The sequence below is a fragment of the Pithys albifrons genome, chromosome 4 (genome assembly GCF_047495875.1).
Source record: "Pithys albifrons albifrons isolate INPA30051 chromosome 4, PitAlb_v1, whole genome shotgun sequence".
In the NCBI taxonomy this organism is placed as follows: domain Eukaryota; kingdom Metazoa; phylum Chordata; class Aves; order Passeriformes; family Thamnophilidae; genus Pithys; species Pithys albifrons.
Window position 1 is genome coordinate 12,258,192 of NC_092461.1, and position 23,732 is coordinate 12,281,923.

The 23,732-nt window shown below is 37.8% G+C and overlaps 1 protein-coding gene across 1 annotated transcript in view; it reads right to left on the reverse strand.

The window, feature by feature from the left end:
- CTDP1 (CTD phosphatase subunit 1) overlaps positions 1–23,732 on the reverse strand; it is a 106,764-nt gene that overhangs the window by 42,584 nt on the left and 40,448 nt on the right. The window contains exon 11 of the mRNA XM_071553481.1: positions 22,151–22,316. Coding sequence (XP_071409582.1) covers positions 22,151–22,316 — 166 coding nt within the window. The remainder of the gene's footprint in view (positions 1–22,150; positions 22,317–23,732) is intronic.

The window sequence follows — 23,732 nt, forward strand, 5'->3', positions numbered from 1 at the left end:
AAGGGAAAACAAACCATGCTTTCATTGAGGCAGTGAGACTTAATCCAGTCACACTTGAAAACATTAACAGGCAAAAAGCGTTCCTTAATATGTAGGCACGAAATATCTATGTAGACATATCACTAACTTTAAATAAAGAAGCTGAAATAGCAGAGGAAACTTTCACCTGTCAGAACATGACAGATACTGATGTACTATAGAACTTCAGCTTATATGATTAGATTTTATACAATTAATACAAATGGAACATGTAACACTTCACAACAAAATGTCAACTAATACTGGTAAGATATACCAAGGGGATGCTTACTCCTTAAACACTACCATAGCAGCAATCTTTAAAATAAAGACTTTTATAATCCAGCAAGAATGATTAACACTGGAAAAAAAATTAATCCCTTAAAAATGACAAAGTTGTTCCATTCAGCAAGAGAATGAAAAGTCTGACAATTCTTTTAAACAGCTTATTATAAAAGCTAGAAAAAGTTCCCAGCTGACAAAGCTGTTTTATTTCTCATTTAGAAGGAGTAGAGCATACACTCATGGAAAGAACGAAGAGCACTGAGATTTTCAGTCTCATTCTCTGATTACAAGTTGAAAAGTACCTAAAGCTTTGTTAAAACGAAGTCAAAGCCTTCTGTAGTATTAACAAACCAGATCAGGTGGAAAATGCTTTTAATCCAGAAGCCAAATTTCCACATTACACATCAAGACTCCAAGAAAACACCAAAAGAGAAACAGCCATGAGCAAACTCAGTTTCTTCTAAAGATAAGTTTAAGGCAAAGTTTTGATACAGCATTATGGATAAGACAGAAACCCATCATGATGCCTTACATTTTCTGGAGGTAGCAATTACATATGCAGTAATGCAAATGACATATTAGGGAAAAAAAAGGGAGCTGTGAATAAACTTCAGTTCTTGTTTTTCAACTAGCAAGTACTTTAAAATTCAAGTTTTAATAGAACTGAGAAGCTACCTTAGCAACAGGACAACATTTGGCTACTGAAATGATCTCTCTTAAAAGTGGTACAATGAGCTGAAACAATTCTCTACTGGAGTTATAGAAAATTCCACAAAAAGAATAGCTATAAATTTTTTGCTCCAGTTCTGCACAGAAGATAACACACATTTCTGCACCCTCCATGGTCTTTCCAAAAAGACTATTGCTCCAGCTAATCATGTAAGTTAGGGAAAAACAGAAAAAAACTCCAGGTGTTTACAAAGAGCTCTTTAGGTCTGTTTCTGCTGCCACAAACCTGACTGTTCACTGTTAGTACTGGAAACAATTGAACTGGTATTGACAGCAAGCACATCTAAGAACCAGTGTCATTTTAGCATAAAGTCTAAGATTTCATAGTTCTCCATTTGATCCTACAACCTTTACTCCTGCCTCCCCTTCCAACATCCCCTACTGCTTTGTCCCAAATTATTGCTTTTTAGTAGATTACAGAAATCAGCTATTTCAGAAATTTTTAACGTACCAGCAAAATGAAAAGCCAAAGAAAGAGTAGATAGGAAAAGGGACATTAAAAAATTACAGATTAAGACGCGTTTCTGACCATGTGAAATTAACAGTGAATGGTGGTATTAGACTATAAATCAAACCAGAGAGAGCCGTGGCTCCATTTTTCTACAGCTGTGCACTCAAATTTGTAAACTTCCAGCACAGAGGTGTGAAGGCAAAACTGTTCTGTCTGTAGCAAAAAATATCCAAAACAGTAAATAATACTGTAAGAGTAACTCCACATAATGAAGTAGTTTACAGGAATTAGTATTGATAACTGATAAAGGTGCAGTTTTCTTCCCATAACCCAGCTTACAAGAGGTCACCCAACAGTTCTCTTCCACAGTGCACACAATTACTGGACAAATCATTACCATGGCACAATCACAAATGTTTGTCCTCTCCTTCCCTCAAACTCCCCAAAACATACACTGAAGGCATTTTGCAAAGCAAAGGAAGGTTTATTAACAGTAGGGCAGAAGAAATGAGATTTGTGCAGCTGATACGGAAAGTTTAAATCCCTGACATGAAAAAAAGCAGCCTTGCAAAGATGACTGAGAGGCCATAACAAAACTGAAAGCACCTGCATGAGCACAAGGCAGGTGTCAAGCACAGGCTCACTTTACTTTTGCAGGCTGTCATTAATTTCAAATCCCACATGGTTCTATGCAAAACAGCATAGTACAGATGCTATTCACACGCCAAACTTGAGCAAAATCAGGTGTTAGTTAAACAACTTTGTATTTCAGAGTAAAGTTTCTATGATGGCTATCTATTTGAATGCTATCTTCAACTGAATAGCACATTAATTTAATTTTTATGTATCTTTGTTACATTGTATCCTTGATAAAGGGGCTGTGATCAACCTATAAAAGACTCAATTTCTAGTGAGGGCAAATGGCAAAAAAACCAATTTACTGCCTTAGTTTAGGCTGCAAACAGATTTTTGAGTTATACTGAGAATTTCTAGAATGACAGCAAAACCAAACCTGTAACTTGTGCTTCCTGGCACTTGAGATTTGGAATTTTTGGCATTACCTCAGTGCAAATTTGCAGTACTTAAAGACAGACTTCCATTGGAATTCCAAAAGCAAATGAACCTTTCATAGAGCAAGAAAAAACATACCTGAAGTAAAGTAAATTTGTCTTAATGATCCCAGGTAAGGAGGTATTCACACTGTGAAAAAATTCATCAAATCCATTTTTCATGGTGTAAAAATTGTTTTATGACAAGCTCTCAGAATATCCAAGTAGTTTCAAAATAAGGGAACTTGGGATTTTTTATCATCTACTCTATTTAAATTTATAAACACTGTTTATTCACCTCTACCTTTCACCAAGACACCCCCAAAATATTAGTTTCTTCATTAGCAATTAAAACAATCACTAAAATGTTTTATTGTCTTTTTGTAGTACAACAGTATTAATGAAATAATTAAAGACATTACTGTTTTGTTCTTCAGCAGCTTAAGGCCCAGAATAAGCCATCTTCATGCTCAGTATTATCATTTAAAATACATCTTGCTTTTCTAAATACCCTGTGGTATATTTTTGAGTGAGAGCTGATTGCTTTTTTCCTCTGTGAAGGGGCATTAACCATGGACAGCTTTTCTTAGTTTAGGCAGTAAACAGATTTCTGAGTTATACTGAGAATTTCTAGAATGACAGCAAAACCAAACCTGTAACTTGTGCTTCCTGGCACTCGTGGTTTGGAATTGTTTTCATCTATGTTATTAAACTGCACATAAAAATATTACCAGCTCCTTGTAATGACCAACAAGTTTTAGAATGAAAAGCAATTATGTGAGGAGAAGAAAAAGTTTTAAGCTTGAGCTTGATGCTGAGCATAGTTGCTCTGCTCAAAATTTGAAAAACAGCAATTTAAAAACATCATGTACAAATTACTTACAGGAGCTCCTGGGAAACGAGTAGCAGAACAGCCCCAGTAGCTGGAGTTCACAACACTGCTGTCAGCATGGCTACAGTGCCTGTACACATTTTAATTGCAGCCCTGGGCAGTAAAGTGTGCTCCTAAAAGGCAGACACCACAGGAAAGAAAGCCAGACACGCTGCCTGTATTAATTAGACCACTTAACTTTTGTACATGAAAAGGTAACTGTGACTCCAGCTGTCCAATTCACTGCATTTGGGGGCTTTATTACTGTACCTAATACTTTGACTAGAATGAAGTAAAACGCCACTTAGAGATTACATACCAGTATTATTACTAACATGCAGCACTAATAATGACCCTGTATCCTTGCTAATGATTGCTACTTAATTCTTCAGAGAATGCCATTTAAAAGTTCTGAATAACTCTGAATTTCCCACCTAGAAATAAACCCCTTGATTTGAGTAGAAACTTCATAACCATTCTGAAGAACATTAACAAGTTCTATGGCCAGAACTTGAAACTGCTGAAAGAAACATGAGGTGCAGTCCTTTCTTAGTAATTAGGATGTCTCAAGTGCTGAGTTAAGGACTCTAGGCAGGCACTCCCTCTAATGGCTTTAAGCTGAAATAGGATAGATTTAGATTATATACTAGGAAGATAATCTTTACTGTGAGGGTGGTGAAACACTGGCAGAGGTTGCCCATGCAGTTGTGAATGTCCCACCCCTGAATGTGTTCAAGGCCAGATTGGATGTGGCTTTGAGCACTCTGGTTTAGTGAAATGTGTCCCTGACCATGGCAGGGAGGTTGGAACTAGATGATCTTTAAGTCTCTTCCAACCCAAACCATTCTATGATTCTATAATTAATAGTATAATGAAAATTACCTTCTTCAGTAAAATTAGTAACACTTACTGAAGTTGGAACTAGAAAAAACGCCCATTCCTAACTATCAATTTGTGAAATATAAATTCAATTCTCGTGGACTAAAATTTATAATAGCAAGATTCACAACAATTTTTTAATCAGAAGTCTCTAAAAGAGAAAATGTCTCAAGGGAAATTACAGCATGATTTCTCCAAAGCCTTTCTGAGTCAGTGACATTGCTGCAGCCTGGAAGCTATGGCTTTATCCAATTATAAAGTCATCCATAACTCTAATCTTCTTTTCCTTTATTCTGTTTTCAAAAGCAATCCTCTGCCAAAAGGTCATTAAATAGTAATAGACCTGTAAACCTTCACTGATTTTTTTTAAATGGTTAAGTCCAAGATAAAGTAAAAATGGCCACAATACCTATGGCCAGAATACAACTGCTCTCCTATCCAGGAGGATTGGCTTGATGGGAATCATTGAAAAACAAGGAGAGCATTTCAACTCTGCCTTGACTGTATAGCCTGAGCCCACTGGAGGCAGCAAGTACGAAGCCCTCTGTTTTTCTGGTTGCAGCACTTCTAAAATAATGATACCCTAGCAGAAATAAGAGCTCCCTGGCTGCTAAACGCAATGATTCTTCAATTTAGATTGCTGAAAACATCCATGCCAAAATTCCAGAAAAGGCTCCAACTACACAAATTGAAGGCCAGTGCGTAAGAGGATGATCTACAGTAACCTTTCAAAGAAAGAATGTGCTTTTAGTCTGTTACTGACCTTTACTTATGAAAAGTTCTGGCTTTAGGTAAGACAAAAAACAAGTAGTTGGAAAAGGTTTATCCTGGGGTTCTTAGCAGGGAAGCAATCCTCTGCTGACAAGGGGGACAGAACGCTGCCTCCTCATCAGCAAACAGCTTTCAGGTCACTTTCATAGCTATAAGCAATGATGGGCTGCACCATGACCTTACCTGACAGAAAAGAACCCACTTAGTTTGACAGAATGAATTTTTTCCCAAATATGGAAAAGTCTAATAATTTTTAGCTTACCTTTGATTGTAATTTTTTCTTCCATATATCAAAACTTTTCATTTCACCTTTTTCCCTCCATGAATTGAAAATCCTTTTTATGTATATTCTTACCACCCAAATGTTTAGGTACAGCTTAGGGACATACCTTCAAAAAAGCTAGCAAATATTTTAGCATGCTTTTAAGAGGTGACATTATAGCATAATGCATGTGAACAATTACACTTTTCTATAATGCACAGAGTCCACATTAAGAGATTTGGGCTGAATTTAAGTCACATTGAAATAAAACATTTTCTTATACAAAGATGTCACTGGAAGGGCAAACTGGCTGAATCAGGTTAAGTTGTCCCTCAGTACATAAAATTTAAGGGAGAATGTGTGATGCAACTGAGTTCCATTATTTCTGAGTAACCTCAGAAGAACTTGTTTTTCACATTCTATTTCTTTTTTCCTTTGGCATTAGAGCATTTTTTTCCCCTTTCAAATATCTGACTTGATTTTTTAGAGTCACATAATGCATTTAGGCACATGCTTCAACACCCCTTTGTCCCAAACACTTCAAATGCAGATTTCACTCTTCTCTATCACAATTACCACCAGTTCATCTAGGCAGGTGATGAATCAGTAAAATCAGAAGTGTAACAGAAACCCAGTCCTGTTCATGATTAAATAACCAGTATTTTTCTTCTTTTTAAATATCCATACAGTGAAAAATATCTTTGTACTACTCTGATTTTGATAAAGGTATTCTTCAGGTTAGAATATCAAGTCTGGCAGTATCATTGTATCTGCTTTGATAGATTGGAAAACAGTCGCTGTGAACAGTTCAAGGAATATTACCAAAGCTTAGAAAAAAACTTCTGTGAGATTTAGTCTACATATAATTCATTTAGAGATTGACTTTTATGTCCTGGATGACTACATTTAAATTAAAATGCATTCTGTTGAAACCAAAGCTGGTCAGAAAAAAAGCTGTACGTTCGTATACTCGGGCACTAACTGCATATTCCTCAGTATCCATTTCCATGCTGAAAAAAATCACAGGATCTGACTAGTGAACATGCTCAACACTTGCAAGCTTCAAAGAAATGGAAACTGAGTGTTCAGCATTTCCACTATGCAGAATATTTATCTTATTTTTTCTATTTCAATTATCCCATCCTTCTTAAATACACCTTAAGAGACATTTGAGAATTTGTTAGTCTATAAACACCTAGAATCACAGAATAATTTAAATTGGAAGGGACTTCTGAAGGTCACCTGATTCATCTACCTGCTTGAAGCCAGACCAGTTCTATAAGGCTACACAAGGCTTTGTCCAGGAGTGCTTTGAGCGTCTTTAAATACAAAGAACTAGAAGCTCGCTGGGAAGCCTGTTACAAAGCTTGATCACCTTGAGATGAAAAGATTTTTTCATTATATACAGTCAAAGTAACTCCTGTTGCAATATGTACCTACGACCTCCTGACCCAGGGCAGTCCCGTGGTGTAAAGGAGAGCATTCTGGACTCTGAACCCCAAGGACCTGAGTTCGAGTCTCAGTGAGGATCGTTCCCTGGCAGTTCAAGCCTCCCTGCCATCCCATCCCGTCAGATCTCAGACGCTCAGGAGGGTCAGCCCCAGTTAGTATCCAGTGCTGTGACAGGCCCGAGGACGTCACTGTCACTGTCCACGCTCGCTCAGCTGTGGCAAATGGACCTTAGGACTTAAACGGTGGGGCCACTTCTGCTCACACTGTGCCTCACCTAAAAAATCCACTGCACAGGCTGGAAGGGCACACCCAGGTGGGGAGAGCCCTTCCCAAATCTTTGTTCAGGAAGTCTGACCATACATCTCCTGCCCCACCACTTGACACCTTTGGGAATGGTCCAGCTCTGTCTTTTTCTCATGCTGTTGTTGACACATGCTAAACTCATTACCATCATTAAATGAGTTGCCATGAGACTGGAAGGATACATATTTTTTTAAGAAAACACACTAGTTTGGATATTGGGGGAGCTTAAGCTAAAGTTTTAATATAGCATGGCTTTTTCTTTTAGGATAGGCAATCAACCACTAAACTTTAAACATTCAATTCCTATCTTTGAAGAACTAATACTTTAATGATAATGGAAATAAAAACATTAGGACTATGAATTTAAAAAGAAATAGGGGGAAAACTGCATGCTGAAATTTAGCTTTATTTTCACAAATTCAAAACTTCTGTTTTTTTCTCAGAGAGCCAGGATAGGAACATTAAAATTACAGGACAAAAACTGAGCACCAAAAGGGAAAATGAATTTAGTCATATTTATCCAAAGATTTCTCCCTCCCCTGTGTAACACTACCAATTATCAAGGAAAAACATGAGCGAGTACAACTTCAACAAATAGACGGTGGGTTTAAATTTAAATACAGGGTTTCCTGGTCCCGCAAGATGAACAGAACCAAGCAGAAGGACTGATACTTTTAAGTGTCCTGCTGCTCGACCAATGAAACAGAACTACCTCATTGCTCACTATGCAACTTGTCAGTGACAGCGGCAGCTTAGTTACCTCTAACTACTTTTTTAAGCTGGGTTACTACCCAGCTGCACCACTTCCCTGTACCAGTTCATTTTATATCTACACTAACACTCAAATCATAACAGTACACAATAGTGGGAATAAACTGCTGGAAATAGACTTTGTTATTGCATCTCTATTAAATCTGTAGGCACAACCTGAACAGTGCAAGACTGCTTGCTATGTTAAAAGTATTATTATATGCTCTTTTATAGCCAATATAGAAATCCATAATCTGATGAACAAAACTATACACTACTACTGGTAGTAGTAGTGTATACTGGTACACTACTACTGGTAGTAGTAGTGTATTGGTACTATCAGTTATTGGTACTATCAGGAAATTCTTATGGATAGGAAAATTTGTGTCCTGAGCCATCTTTCTAGTTTTTCCATACCTGCAAATCTTAAATAAAATCAAAAAACCTAAAATGGAATGGAAACTCGAGCTGCATGCTCAAGTTCAAATGTCACACATTACTAAGTGTCCTGATTTCACCTTAAATAATGCAGTGAGTGAATCCCCTGACAATAGCCTGTTGCATTCAAATGCTGTTACACTCTTTGTACAGATAAGCACTCTCTGAACATCTAGAGACCCAAATACAATACCCAGAGAACCTGTTGATGCTATACAAACAGAATACTAATGTACACAAACTCAGAGGGAAAGAAAAAGGTGAAAATTTTTATACAAATACACCTTTGACTAACTTTAATGCAGAGAAATTACCTCTCAGGTGAGCAAAATAAACAAAGACTAATATCACTGTAATATTTTCCTAGCCAACAAAGACTGGGAAGGACTAGAAGTATGCATACTTATTCCCTTTTTGTTTAACGCAGGTAGGGATTTCAGTGTGTTGCACCTGCATGTGTCAGTACAGCTCTCACCTTGCAAACCTTTATAGCAATAGGTTAAAGCGTTGTTACCACTCTACAGCAATACTGCTCAATCTTGCTTTAAAACTAGACAGTATCACACTTTTTCCTCTCAAAGCGATCCTTTCCACTTGCTGATATGCAGCAAGGAAAAGCTTTGTCTTAGAATTTTGCAAGACTCTAAGAAACTGTCAGTCTGGCTATTAACTGAGGCACAGTTTTGCCAGAAGTAGTCATAACTTTCTTCTGATTTCCAGAGATTTATCAAGAGACATGCACAATTTACATTTTTTTTAAAACTTAATTTAATTTTCTAATGAAAGAACATTTGTAAAAGTGGTTAAATACTGTCACAAAATATCAATGACATATTAGGCTAGAAATCTTAACATACTATTAAAAATGACACATGGCAATTTGAGAGGGCGCAGAGCCCAGACCCTGAGTGATCTTTTCTGACACCTCACTGCCAAGGGGAGACATGTGGACAAAGATGCTAATGAAGTGCTGAAGGCAGCCCAGTATCAGTATGTTAGCGTCAAAAAATTATACAATTTTTGAGCTCCTAATCTGCTTTCATATTATTTATATAATAAAACAGACACTTGGGTAAAAATCACCTAGCATAAAAAATACTTAGTCTACTTGTGATGCTTCTAATCATTACCTCGGAGCAAGTCTTCTTTGGATGTAAGCCTCATTTGCAAAAATTTTTTGATCAAAACTAATTTTTAGTGCCCTCTAGACAGCATCTGCTCTCATGAAGTGCCACTTAAAAACATGAACAAAAAAATCCATGGATGCTGAACACATCTAGTGCAGCACTCACCTTCATGAGCCTTTTGCAGAGGATACCATATTGATGGCCCAAACCTAATAAGCACCCAGGTAATAAACTAAGATGAACTGTAACCTACTGATAAAACTCATTCCTACTCTGGCCCAGTTGGTAAGTTGCTTTCCGACACACAGAGGCAGCTTTGAAGAAATATGGACATCCTTCATCAATGGAGCCTGTTGTGTGTCAAAATGGCTTTTAAAAGAGATTGGGACATTTCTCAACACAGACTTACTAATTTATCTGGAAATACCTGCTGAACCGGAGGACGGAATTTAAAATAATAACTTTTTTTAATATGAGGAGTGATACAGGTTTTTGCAGCCTGTATTTCTAAACAGAAACAGTCAGCTTTTATGAAAAAGGTACTAAGACACTAATCTACATCTTCTTTCAAGTCATCCCCAAAGGCCTTAGTTAATACAGCAAACTGCAAGTACACTTTGCACATTATCCTTGAAAACTTAACCCATTTCATTATTCCACTAAAATGAGAAATCCAAGAATGGGAGGGAGCTTGATTTGAACTAATTTACAATCACTTCAACCTGAATAACAAATTATTTAGACTAAATTTGAGGCTTTTATGTGCTTCAGCTGGGAGACAAACACTAAACTTCTGAAATGTTGCAATCAAAAATGCAGTGTCTTATTGAACAGTGCCATGGCCAGAAAACTTTGCCTTCGCAGAATAACAATCACAACTGTGGACTTTACTCCAATAGATACAAGAACCCAAGTAATCCTCATCCTAGAAAGAATACATATACAAGCATAAAGTGTTTCTGATACTCACAATATGCACGCAGCACCACAATATTTTGTATCTCAACACTTTCAAAGCTTTCTCTGAATGAATTCTCATTACCAGATGTTAAAATGGGTCTCTTAGCACAGCACTGGGTTTCACCATCCCAAGGTTAACTGAAAAGCATCTTTGGCTTAGAGAGATTGAATATTCATTGCTGCATACATATTTCAGAGAAAAGTAAGTCTTTTTTTCCATTTCAGATGTTGAACTCCGGAACTTCCTGTTCAGCATCATATAAAGCTGTTCAGAAGTCACAGTCTAAGTGAAATTGAAAAAACTATGGTGAGAACAAAAGACAGACAAAAAATTGCTTTCATTTACCTGCAAGTGGAGGCTTTCTGCAGGTATCACAGCTGTAGAGGAAAAACTATTGCCATGTAGAGCAACTGGGATACAGTAGGGCTTACTAGCTCAAAAACACTGCTATATGAACACAGGCATGCTGTGTGCAGTATAGATTTATTCTCTCATACCATGAACAAACACACTCTTAAGATGGGTAAGCCATGGCTTGAACCTGCCATGACTCGCTAATTTTAACATTTAGCATTGTCACACATCAGCTGGCTTCATGAAGCATTATTTAGTTATCATGAACTTCCCTCTTCAGTAAGCCTGATCAGTTTGGTTTCATTATCCCAAGAGCCACGAGACACATCAATGTGTTCAAGCTAACAAAGCCACCTCAAATAACAAGCTTTGGCAAAAACTATTTTTAACTGGTTTTACATGAAATTTAAGGATGACAGTGAAGACATGGCAGTTTTAAAATCATTTCTACTGAACTGGACAACGGGACTGCAAATGGACTCTGTACATACATGCAGCTTTTAAATGAAGTGGTGAAGAAGTAGGACCACTATGTATGTGGAAATGTCCTGCACACCTAGTCTGCTCAATAGGCAGAATCAGGCAGGAATAAGTTAAGGAAAAAAAGAAAATAAACAATCCAAAACACTGTGAAAGATAAGCCTAGCAGCCAAAGAGTGGTCAGTTTCTACAACAAGCTCAATATTACGGTAAATGAAAGCAATTTTTTGCCTGTGTTTTGTTCTCACCACAGTTTTTTCAATTTCACTTAGACTGTGACTTCTGAACAGCTTTGTATGATGCTGAACAGGAAGTTCAGGAGTTCACCATCTGAAATGCTTATTTTTCTCTGAAATATGTATGCAGCAATATTAAGGTGATGAATACTATGCAGGTTCTGATATGATCTCTGTGTTGTGGTATGACAGCTATATCCAGTAGTCAATACCTCTGTGATGAGCACTGACATATCTGGGATAGACAGCTGCCCATGTTCATCTCAGAGAAAGCACTATCATCATAATTGCTAGGAGGAGCAACAGAGAACATTGTCTACAGCTGACTATGACTCTGGCCAAAAAGAAAGCGCAAATTCATATACAAAAACAATAACAATACCGAGTAACAATGACGTCATCTAAAAATCTAAAAGTAACACCTCTACTGTAGATGTGAAAAAGTTATAGCAGCATGGCCATTTGGGTAATTATTTATTTTGTGACTCATTGCAGCAGGGGATTTTGTACATCAGTAGAGGGCTCTGGTTCTGCAGCTTTTTGTAACCTCTGTTAAAAGTTGCACATGGAATGGAAATCTACAAATTTTCTTAGTGGTGCTGACACAGCAGCTACAACCCTTGGAACTGCAGGACTCTCACATTGGGGCAGGGCCGAGTGATGGTACTCAGTGTGCTCTGAAGCTGGCACCTGACAAGGATGAAGACTACCAAAGCAAAGATGCCTTCCCTTGAAGATGCCTTACACGTGGGCGATTGCGATTATGCATAAGTTGAATATAAAATTAAGTCACCTTATGATAACTGATCAACAACAGCTGATTAAAGAGTAATGGTACAAGCTGTCACTCAATGCTACATTTAGAAACAGCCCGGCCTTTAGGTCACCAAAATGGACATCCTTTTATATAGCCCCAGAATTCTAAAGACAAATTAAGTCTTCTACCAGACTAGCACTATGCAACTATTTGTAAAGGTTCTCCCTAGTACTCCATAGCATGTATTATGCTATACTGCATATTTATATTTCTTTGTATGTTGAAATACAAGTATCACAGCACCCTGATAAAAAAAAATAGTTACAAAGAAATAGTTCACTCTCAGAGAACATCAGCTCAAATTTAAATGTAAAAACATGTTAGACTTGTGATCAGGCTCAATTAGGCCCTGCATGCAGCTGCTCAGAATTATATTAGGGATCAGCTTGCAAATTGTTTAACATGGCTCACGCAACTCATTTTTAACTGTGGCCAATTAGTGTTGACAGCCTAGCTGCATGTCATTTAGCATATGGAGGTAGATGTATATGTTAAAATGAGGTTACTGAACTCTATTTAAAGAGGTTTTGCCCCATTTTTTGGTGAGTAAACAAGCAGATGAAAAAGGCTTTCAGTTTCTCTTTACTAAGACTAGGCAAAGAAGGCTGTAGATACACAATGTACTACTAAAAGCCTTCTTCCCTACAGAATAACCAACATTCACTTTTCCCATACCCTGTACATACATTCTAGTGGTGGAAGTTTCATAGAACTACTTTCCATTTCATATGGAATAACATTAGAATAACACATTTGCTGTTAACACCATGCAAAGTTTAAAAGCCAGAGACATTGTTCTTATCTGCAGAAGCATACACAGAGAGCTTAAGATTTACTCTAATTTGCATAATAACTTTTACTCTATGCTTAGCAGAATGATAGTAGCATAGAAAAAGAAGCTACTTTTCTAATAACCTAAGTTTACAATGAAACAACTTTGTGACCATCTTTAGAAGAATAGCAGAAGATCTGAATCAACTATTGAGAAGTATGAAGAACATGCAAAATGGCAGAATGGCAGAGTAGGCCTGAAATAATCAGCTGACTCGAGCTGGGTCAGGCCAGCTGACAGCCGACTTCTACTGGCCAATGGTATCCATACCATATTCTGATGTCATCTCAAATATAAAAGCAAGTGTAAGAGGCGCTTAGTTCAGTTCCTTTATGGCTTCTCATCTGAGAAAGACGTACTGTGCTGTCCCAGAAGGACCAGGCCCAGCACTGGCTCACCACCATGTTATCTTAGGGAAGTAAAATGTTTGTTCTTAGTCTTTCTCTCTGCTTGGTCTGTCCCTTGGGAGAGTGAGTTCTCTGGACTGATTTGTAGCTAGAATGCTGGGATTTGTGTTCAGTGAGGAGTCAATTGTTTTGTTATTTCTAACTTGCGTAGGTGTGTGTTATACTGTAGTCTTCTTTTAACTTTCTCTTTTCTGTATAAATATATATAACTAGTCTAAGTTTAAATCTTGGGGTATTTTTTTTCTTTGTCCCTTTTCTCAGTGGTAGGGGGGAGGAGGGAGACTGACTCTGGATTGGGTAGTTGGCATTTTGCCAGCTCAACCCAAGACAAGTAAATCAGATCAATCTTTGACTACCTTAGTTTTGCCTAAGATTTCCCTGTCTTTCTACTGACAATCCATCAATCTTACATGTTTTATCAGAAGCCTCAAAAAGAGGTCAGCACTGAAGGAAGCATGGCTGCTTCTTTATTTGATGTCCATTTGGTGCAGCACACTACTACTATCTATTTGTACTTATGATTAAATTACCTGTTAAAAATCTAGGCACAATAAAGTGAAGTCTCAATCAAATGTGGTTTTCTCCCATTTTCTCCTAATAGCGTGATCACCAAGAACTTAAATGATCATGTTAATTTTGCTCTAATTCTATATAATAATATCACATTTTAATTAACAACTTGTCATGACTGCAATCAAAAAGTAATCCTTACATATAGAAATGATTTCCACTTTTCTCTACAAAATGCATATATTTATACAGTGTGCCATCGGAATGCCAAAAGGTTACAGTATGTTTCCCATGTCTCCTCATGGTATACAAATTAAAAAAAGTAAAATGAAAATAAGACATCCAAGTACACAAAAAACTATGCATAGTATTTTCTAAGCTAACTGTGTAGAAAACTAGAAGCAATCTAAAATTGATTGCCTACTTGAGATAATATCAACTTAGATAAAAATCCTTTTCCTATTTTGGTAATCAGTTGTCTCCTTGCAAAACACGGTATTACATAAAAAAAGCCTCTTTCCAAACACTTAAAAAAGCTGCTAGGGCAAGCCTGAACCATGATGACCTCTTAAAAATCAAAAACTAGCATATAATCAGCTCTGTGCAATTAATTAGCGTATAAACTAACAGTCTGCAGAGAAATATCAGACTAATAGAAGAAGAAAATAAATGTTTCAGATTTTGATAATCCTTTTGAATCTCGCAAGCCTTACCTACATTTCAAGTCTTTTGGTGTTCTTTCTATTAGCTGAATAACAATCAAAGGTTCAATATTTCTGGTCAGGATGATTTACCTACAACTTAAACAGGATCAACAGTGCTTTTTTAAAAAGTATATTTATATCTTCTGTAACTAAAAAACAGACATGCAATGCTGCTTTTTAGAATTGTTTCCATTCTTCAGTAGAAAACAAATTCTTCAAAGCAAAACAAAAAAGGCAGAAGCAAACAACTGATACCCAGCTTCTTTTAAGTGCTCGTCTTTCTTCTCTCCATCCCACAATACTGGTATCTAATTCTATGCTGCTGATTCTCAATGCTAAACTACTAAAAATAGCATGGGAAAACTTTACCCATTTCTCTGCTAATCAGAACAGATACAGATGAAATAACTGCTTTAACATAACATTAATGTTCAATTACTTCTGTGTTCCTTAACCATATGTCAAAATCTTACACAGAGGAAAGCAGTAAAAATATTTCCCTTGTTATACAACAGCTTTAAGCTATGTTCATTAGAAAACTGTGTTACATTTCTTGGTGCATCAGCCAGCCACCACACAGCAAGTGCTTCACAAAGACAAACCAGCACCCCAATTCCTGGCACCGCAGCCTTTCCATTTGTCTCCAGAAAACCAATCTCCCAGTCACACATTTAGTCTTGTTGGGTTCCAGAATAAACACTCCATGCTGAAAATGAAAAGCTGTCCAGAGCACAGGTGCCAGAGAGGACATGACAGCATGTGAAGGAAGGTGACAAGAGGGCTGTAGGTACAGAAGCAGAGCACCAGGAAGCATCAAGGCTCACAACAGACTGACGTCAACCACTCTGAGTGTCCTCAGGTCTGCTTTTGCCACAAGATTCTTTGGCAAACTTTTCACAGTCTCTCTTACTGTCTTGATGAAGAACAGTACATTTACCTTTGTTAGTTCTCCATATGGGGTTTTTCACCAATAGTTACCTCAAAATTGCTTATAGAAGTTCAAGTGGAAGCTGCCTAATAACTGCAAAGCAAGACCTCATCACTTCTGAGAACCAAGGTGCCTGGATGGTGATCACTAACAACAGCAAGTGTGCCCACAGGCTTATCCTTTTAACTTCAAAAAAAGACTACGATTTGTAAGAAGGGACTGCCAACCAAATATAGCATCTGGACAACTTATGGCATAGTAAATGCTAGGGTGCCACACAAAAAATTCTGTATGAGAAATGTGGTGGAAATTCAAAGAACTGTTAATATGCAATGCAGCGTCCAACTGAGCCCCAGGCTGCTGTTACTTTGCTCAAACCACATCCTCCACATTAAATTAGTACTTTTTAACTAACCAAGAGGCTAACCACTTACTGAGATAACAGTTTTCATGAAACTAAAAGATAAAAACCCTGCCTCTTAATTCACTGACTGGTACAGTCATTAACTTGAAATAAAAACCAGAAATTAAGGGATAAATCTTAGACAAAAGCAAAATGCAGTGACAAAATGGCCTTATGTAAGGGCAGAGTGTTGCAATTTCAGTCGTTATATATGGCACATAAATTCCAACTTAGTTAAAAGGAAAAGAATGTAAGAATGTCCCAAATCAAGAGAATCACACTGATGCAAAAGTAATTCATTAGGCAATTCCCACTCTAGAAAAATCTGTACAGTTAAATGCACTGGTGCACCGAACATAACTTTGCAATGTGATCACTTTGCAGCTGCTGAGCACATATCCCAACCAGATGGTAGGAATCTTTGCAGCTCCACTAACTGTTGTGAGAGATGGGAAAGGTGGAGGTCTGACTCGTATCAGATTCAGTCCCTCTCTTCTCCTCTCCCAAGTTGCAAAGTAAGAATTAAACCAGCAAAATATTTTACCTTAGATGGCAGAGATGATAACACTTGACAAGATACAGATGCTACTCTCAAACACCCTGGCAAACACACAGTAACAAACACAAAAGCATAATGATCATTCAACTAGTAAACTATGTGTGCACAGTTGTTCCAGGACATTAGTAATTCCAGGCCATCTTGGATGAGAAGGCACCACAAAATGTAAATAAAAATCTTTCTGCCTTACCAAACTTACTTAATCTTACTGCCTTTCGGGAAGTTCCTTCTGAACTTCCTTCTCATCAGTGGAGCCCCATGCTGGGGTATCCAAAGACTGGTCCTGAAAGCCCTGACAGGGGAGTACCTATGGCTGCCTGTCTTCTGCTGTTACTTTCCCTCTACCATAGATGTGGCAGCAGCCCAGATATGAGCAATTGAGACTGGGATCTTGAGCTCAGCTCAGGGTAATTTCTTTTTCCTTTGTCACTGAAATTTTATAAGGGAGCATCCTGGAATCTTTCTATGCATTTCTACTATTTATATGGACTGGTGAATTAAAAATCACCTGAAAAATAACATAAGGGGACTGTACTAACAACAGCCACAGCCCTAAAAGGAAGAGACAAGAGAATAATTTGTAGCCAAAAGGAAAGGAAGAATGAAAACTCTTGACTTTGTGTTTACCCAATTCCATTATCAAGTGATTTACCATACACAAGAATGTCAACCTAATTATGAAACGGACACCAAATAAAAAAGGGAAAGTCTAAGATTATATAAAGCTGACTCAATTTTTAAAAGCTAGCACAATGCACAAGGCTGAAAATCGCCTTTTGGGTCTGCAACAGGTATCCACAGAGAAAGAATATATTTTACAGAAAAGCGAAGTTAAGGTCCATAAAGAAGCAACTAGTACATAAAATTAAACACAGCTTATTTATAATGCATAGGATATGACAATGCTAGGATTAGACCAACCTAACTAGGTAAGTGTACATGATACCTAGCCCAGTCACATAAAGGTTTGCTCCAAATACAATCTAGCAATACAGATTAAGCAGAAAAACATCCTTAATAAAAAGGAATTAGCAACAGCTTAAATGAAATCAAAGCAACTTCTAAATCAGCAAGACTAATGGAGTTTGTTAAGTATTGGTCAGAGGTCATTTTTGTTGGCCTTCTTTAAACAGTGCAGAAAGGAATCAATATGCTGCAAGTTCATAGAAGCAGTTCTCAATGAATTCTGAAGAAATATCCTCACAAAATGATCCCTGAGTAACGTCTGGGAATCAGAACGGCACAGCACCCTGTACTGAGACAATCAGTTACAAATGGAAAGACACATGTACATATCTCCACATGATTTGTATGTCATTCCCTTCCCTTGCGCAACTTGCTTTAGCTAATAAATCTTACTTCTGGAAATCAAGACAGTCATCTGACACCTGGGTTCCAGTTCCTGGCTTTTGTCAGTAAACTACAGCAGATCCACAGCACCACTGTAGTGACTGGTAAGTCAGCAACTTCCACCTAGCCCAGGGGAAGGATGATGATGTGACCCAATCACACAGGAGCACATAAAGCATCCTGTATCCCTACGGTAAGCAGGTGAGCAAGTGGAGTCCTGCTGTAATGGGGAGCAAGAAGAGCTGCAGACAGCTCCATTCTTTCTCCCTACAGGACAGGCTTGTCTAAGTTACTTCCCAACAGTCACCAAAAGGAAAAAGATACCTTCACTGCAAGTGATGGTATTGGCTTTGAGAAAATAAAAATCATCCTGGAACAGCTATGATGGACAAGAGAAATTTCTAGTTAGTTATTGACTGCATTTAATTGTTTAGAAGCAATTTCTTCAAAGATTTTTTTGATGGTCACACGAAGATAACGTGAAGATTACAGCATACTAGATACAATCTGATACAAACATATTTTTATTATGGAGTAATCTTTTGCAGGTTATGTAGCAGACAGCCAGTTACTTAGAAATAAAAAAAATTATCCAGACCTTTAAAAATTACTATATGCAAGCTAATTTAACTAGGAGAATGAGATTCTGCTTCCCTTTACCTTTCTGTAACAAACAGCAGCAATCAATTGCAAAGCACCTGCATCTAGCTAGGACAGAAAAGAAAGGTGGAAAACATTCTCTTGACTGTGAGAAAGCAGCATTAGCAGGCTGTGTATTGCCCAAGTAGGGATACACTCCTTGTGCACTTACTCTGATTTAGCAACTGCCCTTTGAACAGGATTCTATTACATTGCATTTTCCTAAAGTTCAATCAGTCCTTTGCGTCAGACGGAAAAGAAACTACGACTGGATCTGGTCTCCCAGACCTCTGGCACTGAAAAAGATACAAAAGGCTAAGTGACCTTACACTGCAACCCAATAGCTGAGATGCTACTCCTTTCCTTTGGTTTACTTCGTATCCCATAGCACAACTACAGCCAAAATAATAACAGAAGGTAAAAATTTTAATAGAGATGCCTATCCATGGTAGTTCTTCCTCATGAAATAGTGGCATAGCTACTGCTTTTTTTATCAGAAAAAGTGACAAAAATGTTTAAATAGGTTAAGGATGGAAAGGGATTTAATTTGGGAATATATCATAATTAAATTCTCTTTGTCGGCTTTCCTTTCCCAACAAAACTCACCCACAGATAAATTAAATGCAAATTACCTGGGGCTGCGTGACTTTTCACAGAATTTTGAAAAGAAAAAGTAAGATTTCCTCTAAATGATTAAGTGCAAAGGAGATATTTGTTGCTAGTTATGTCCACAGAAACAGTACATATGAATGCTTGCATTTCCTATTTGATTTCATTGAAAAAAAAATCCCAGTGCCTAAAGCTAAAAGACTCCTTTTGATCTAATCTGAATTTTCAAGGGAATTTAGTAGAAATACTGAGGATACAGTTTTAAAGATTTAAATAACAGTTCTGCCTTCACTGCTCATTCCCACTCAACCCGTCTTCTGCCTGCTCTTGGCACTAACACTCATGCAGCAGCAATGGTGTGCTATTCCAGGAAGCTGGAAATCATGATTAACCTGGAAAGTGATCTTTTTTGCCCCAAACGGCCCCCAAGCTGGCTTGCCATATGGTTCCATGATTAGCAACAGTATCGTTGGGGCAGGGACACAGCATTTGAGACTCAGGTTGGTTTACACTGCAGCAAAGTCACACTGGAACTTGCTTTTACTCCTGGACTGCACACTCCTAACCCAAACAGGCTCAGAGCTAGCACCGGTAGCTATGGAGCTGCAGATGTGGAGCTGCAGATGTGTTCTGACAGCTGCAGATCTTGTGGCTGCCATAGCCACTAGAAGGGACACAGAGCATTCTTGTGGCTGAAAGCAGAAATTTCACATCTCTTAGTGACATGACTCCAGAAAGGTTCTTACCCTTTAACATAATTTGACAAAGAATGAGCTGAGGGCAAACACCCTCCCTTGAAAATGTGACCAAAGTGAACTGAACCCCAACCAGCAATGCTTACCAAGCTAACTTTCACTTTAATTGATAATGTTCCTGGACAGGAGAATATCCTTTGTATGGCCCACTAAACCTTTATATTTTAGGGACTACTTTACCACACATCATCCCCATTTCCTAAGTGTACTCCCACACAATGCCATAAATCCCATTTTATCACGTGCATGACACTTCTTGTACATGAACACACCACCTTTACTAAGGTGATGCTAGCAGTCCCAAGGCTAGTTTTCCTTGCCTGTCTCTATAGTCAGCTTTCAGGAGACCATGACCTGCTGACAGTATCATGTCTGGTTCAGCCTCCCTGATGTATGTCCTTTGTGCACCCTGTCTCCATGTCTCAGTGCTAACATTTGATCCTTGACCTAAACACGTTGGGAAGCTAAAACACCAGAAAAATCCCAGCCCCTTTCTGCACCAAACCCAAAACATACTCCCTTACTCATTCAGCTGCCCAAGGAACAGAGATTGATGGAAGGGGAAACTTTTGGCAGCAACTTATAACCTCAAATCATACCCCTTGAACCAAAGCTAAGACAACTATGAAAAAAAATGCACTGGAAGTTGGGCTCCATTTGTTCTGAAGTTCATATAATCTAGTTTCCAAACACAATTTACAGCTTAAGTTAAAGTATAATTTACAAACAAATCATCACAATTTAAGATGCTTGTATTTGTAGGATAAGTAAAAAAAAAAAGTTTGTTTTTAGTCTTAACTGTAGCGGCACAGAGAGCAATCAATCACAAAATGTACAGTGCCAGAAGATTCAGATTTTTTGCAGGTTCTTAAATAGTATCTTTAAAAACAGAACAATAAATACTTTATGCAGTGAGTCTGGAAAACATGCATACTTCCTTTTGGCTCAGTGCACACACTGCACCAGCAATTCATTAATATTTTTCAAAATTCACAAAATTAGGAAAAATGTTAGTAAGTACATAAAAACATAATGGTAACCCATAATAACAATTTCCTCTAAGTACCTCTGACAACACAGATGGAAGGCACAGATGGATTCAGGGACTGGTATAATGACAAGAAGAAATAATAATTCTGGTAAAAGTTTTCAGATAAAATGGAAAAACACTTCAGAACAAAAAGAAATCAAAAGCTGTCAGCTCCAAGAGCTCCAAGACAGAGTTTCAACTCACCTGAAATTCATAGATCATCACAGCAGTTGCAAGTTGTTGGGCTGTGCTGTACACATAAACTCTTTCTTTCCTTGGAGAAATGTGCAGTTTCCTTCTCACACTTTTATTGTATTTTTTGATGATAACTCATGGCCTGTGATGGCTAGAACCTTGTCATGAACTTACTGACAAGAACATGGCAAGTTATATGCCCCTGTCCCCACTGCAATGAACCATCTAAGCTCAAAGATAAATTTAAGCTCCAGGGTCACTAGATTTTATAGTAAAGTCACACACAGGGCAACAAATTCATGAAAATATAGTGCACAGTGACAGGTATTTTTATCTCTATGTATCATTTAATGTTATATAAGATGGCAGCTCATCTGAAAAAAGCTGCAGCAAATGGCAAAATAAGGAGCTGCTAGAGGTTCACAAGGAATTTCAAAGAATGTGCTTTGGAAAGCACAGTACACGCAACAGCAGAAAGCTCACTTCATCTGTAAAACCAGAATAGCTACGACTCAACAGCACTGCAATTACATGTCTACAGCTAACAGGGCCCCATGCTGCCGTGTGTCTCCCTCCTTTTCTCCGCAGCCTGTGACTTTCACACCTGCAGACCTCTCTTCTCCCATCCCACTGCTGATTTCTGCCCACATTATTTTGAGATATACTTTAAGAGAACCAAACCAACTCTAAAGTGACACATGGGAAAGCTATCCACAGAGGAAATATGGTAACATGTTTTCTGTGAAATAGCTACACTTAAATGAAGTTCTTCTTTAAAGGCCCACTGATGCACCAGAGCTTTCTGTTCTGCTTTGCAGAACTTAACTGCATTTTAGGCTGAGCAATACTTTTTGCCTGATGTGGCTTTGATTTAATGTTACTGTAGTGGCATACAAGGTCAGTTCTCATACATGCATAATTAAAACAGAAGTTAAAACCGTTACAAATAACTAACAATCATTATGCTAGAAACCTGTCAGGATTAGTTAAGCTCACCTCTTTATCCATACTCTCTAAATCCTCCTTACACAGGGTGTACAGGGGCATTGTCTCAGACATACTTGGCTGGCGTTTCCGCTTAGATGGACCAGGCTGCTCCTCACTTTCATGTGCTGGCTCTTCTTCTTCTTCAAACATCTGCTGCTGATGTGGCTGAACAACTCTGAAAAATTTCAGGGGTGCCACACAAAAAAGGTTTATTTGATTTACAGCTTGTTTAGAAATATCCTACAAACAATTTATGACTTCCACATATCTACGACTTTGCTTAAGAAAGTTCTGGGTACATCAGCAGAAGAAAGATCAAGTGTCCTGCTGAATGCTTTTATTTTCAGTCTGAAAGCTTAAGTTCTTATTCCACCTTTAACAATTTACTAATTCTCCTGCCTTCCCATTGTTCTTATAAGTAACCATCAAACCGCTCTGATACCAAAGCTTCAGTATCTGAAGATGCATTGCCCTTAAAATACTTTAATGTCTGTGCACAAGTGGAGTTTCTCCATCACTTGATACATTTATTAACCAGGAAACAATTCCCACATTTTAATACATTTTTTCTGATCTATACTATTCTTTTATTTTTTAGTCTCAAAGGATACCTTCTACTTCTCAACCTTATGGACAAGAGTTCAGCAAGTAGAAAGCTCAGCTCTGCAGCATCAATCATTACTTTAGACATTTACTGGATGCTAAGTCTGGCTAACATGCAAGAAAGACAGTATTTCTTTTTGGCTAGTGTATTCAAATATGGTAGCACTTTCTTTTAGTCTCTATTTTATTACCTTGCTAGTTACTGTATTTAATCCAAATATGCAGAAAAAAAAAAGGAATGTCAAAATGTTCATTAAAATGAATAAAATAATCATAACTTCCACGATAGTAATAATAAGTTAGACTATACGTAGAACAACTTTTACCTTCCTTGGGTAAATTTTTTCTGTGAATGCTACTTAACTACTAAGAGTTGCAGAAGCTAAAACTACCACACAGCACAGTTTAACTACAAGTATTGGACAATCATGCTAACTTCCTGAAACATGTTAGAGCAGCTCAGCACCATCCAGAACTCAAAGGTCAAAGTTCCTGGGTCACAAATTATTTATGTTGGCCATAAGATTATGTGTGTGGGGAATGGCTACCACAAGCAGGTATAAAAGTGACTATATTTGAAATCACAAGCTGTTCCCCGTTGCAACCACCAGGTGAGAGACTATCAAGCTGTTTCTGATGGTGATGGTGACTGAGAAAGGGTAGTGCAGGCTCTCCTGACAAGAGTGTCTGAGTAGGATGGCTACTTTTTATCAAGCCAGAATTTTCAAGAAATTGCTTTAGAGAGCAGTTCCCCACAAAAAAACCCCCATTATTAAGCCATGCAAATCCACTCATAGATAAGGTGCTACAAAATTGTTTCTCCTCTTGTGAAGTTGACAGCTTCTTAAGGAGTTCATCTAAACATCAAGATTTTTCTACATTAGTACTTCAGTTCCAGAATGTATGAAATCTGAAGGCGACATAAAGCTGTCAATTTTGCTCATTTTGAGGGCTCCTATTTCCCAAATACACATCTCTCTTCTCTCAG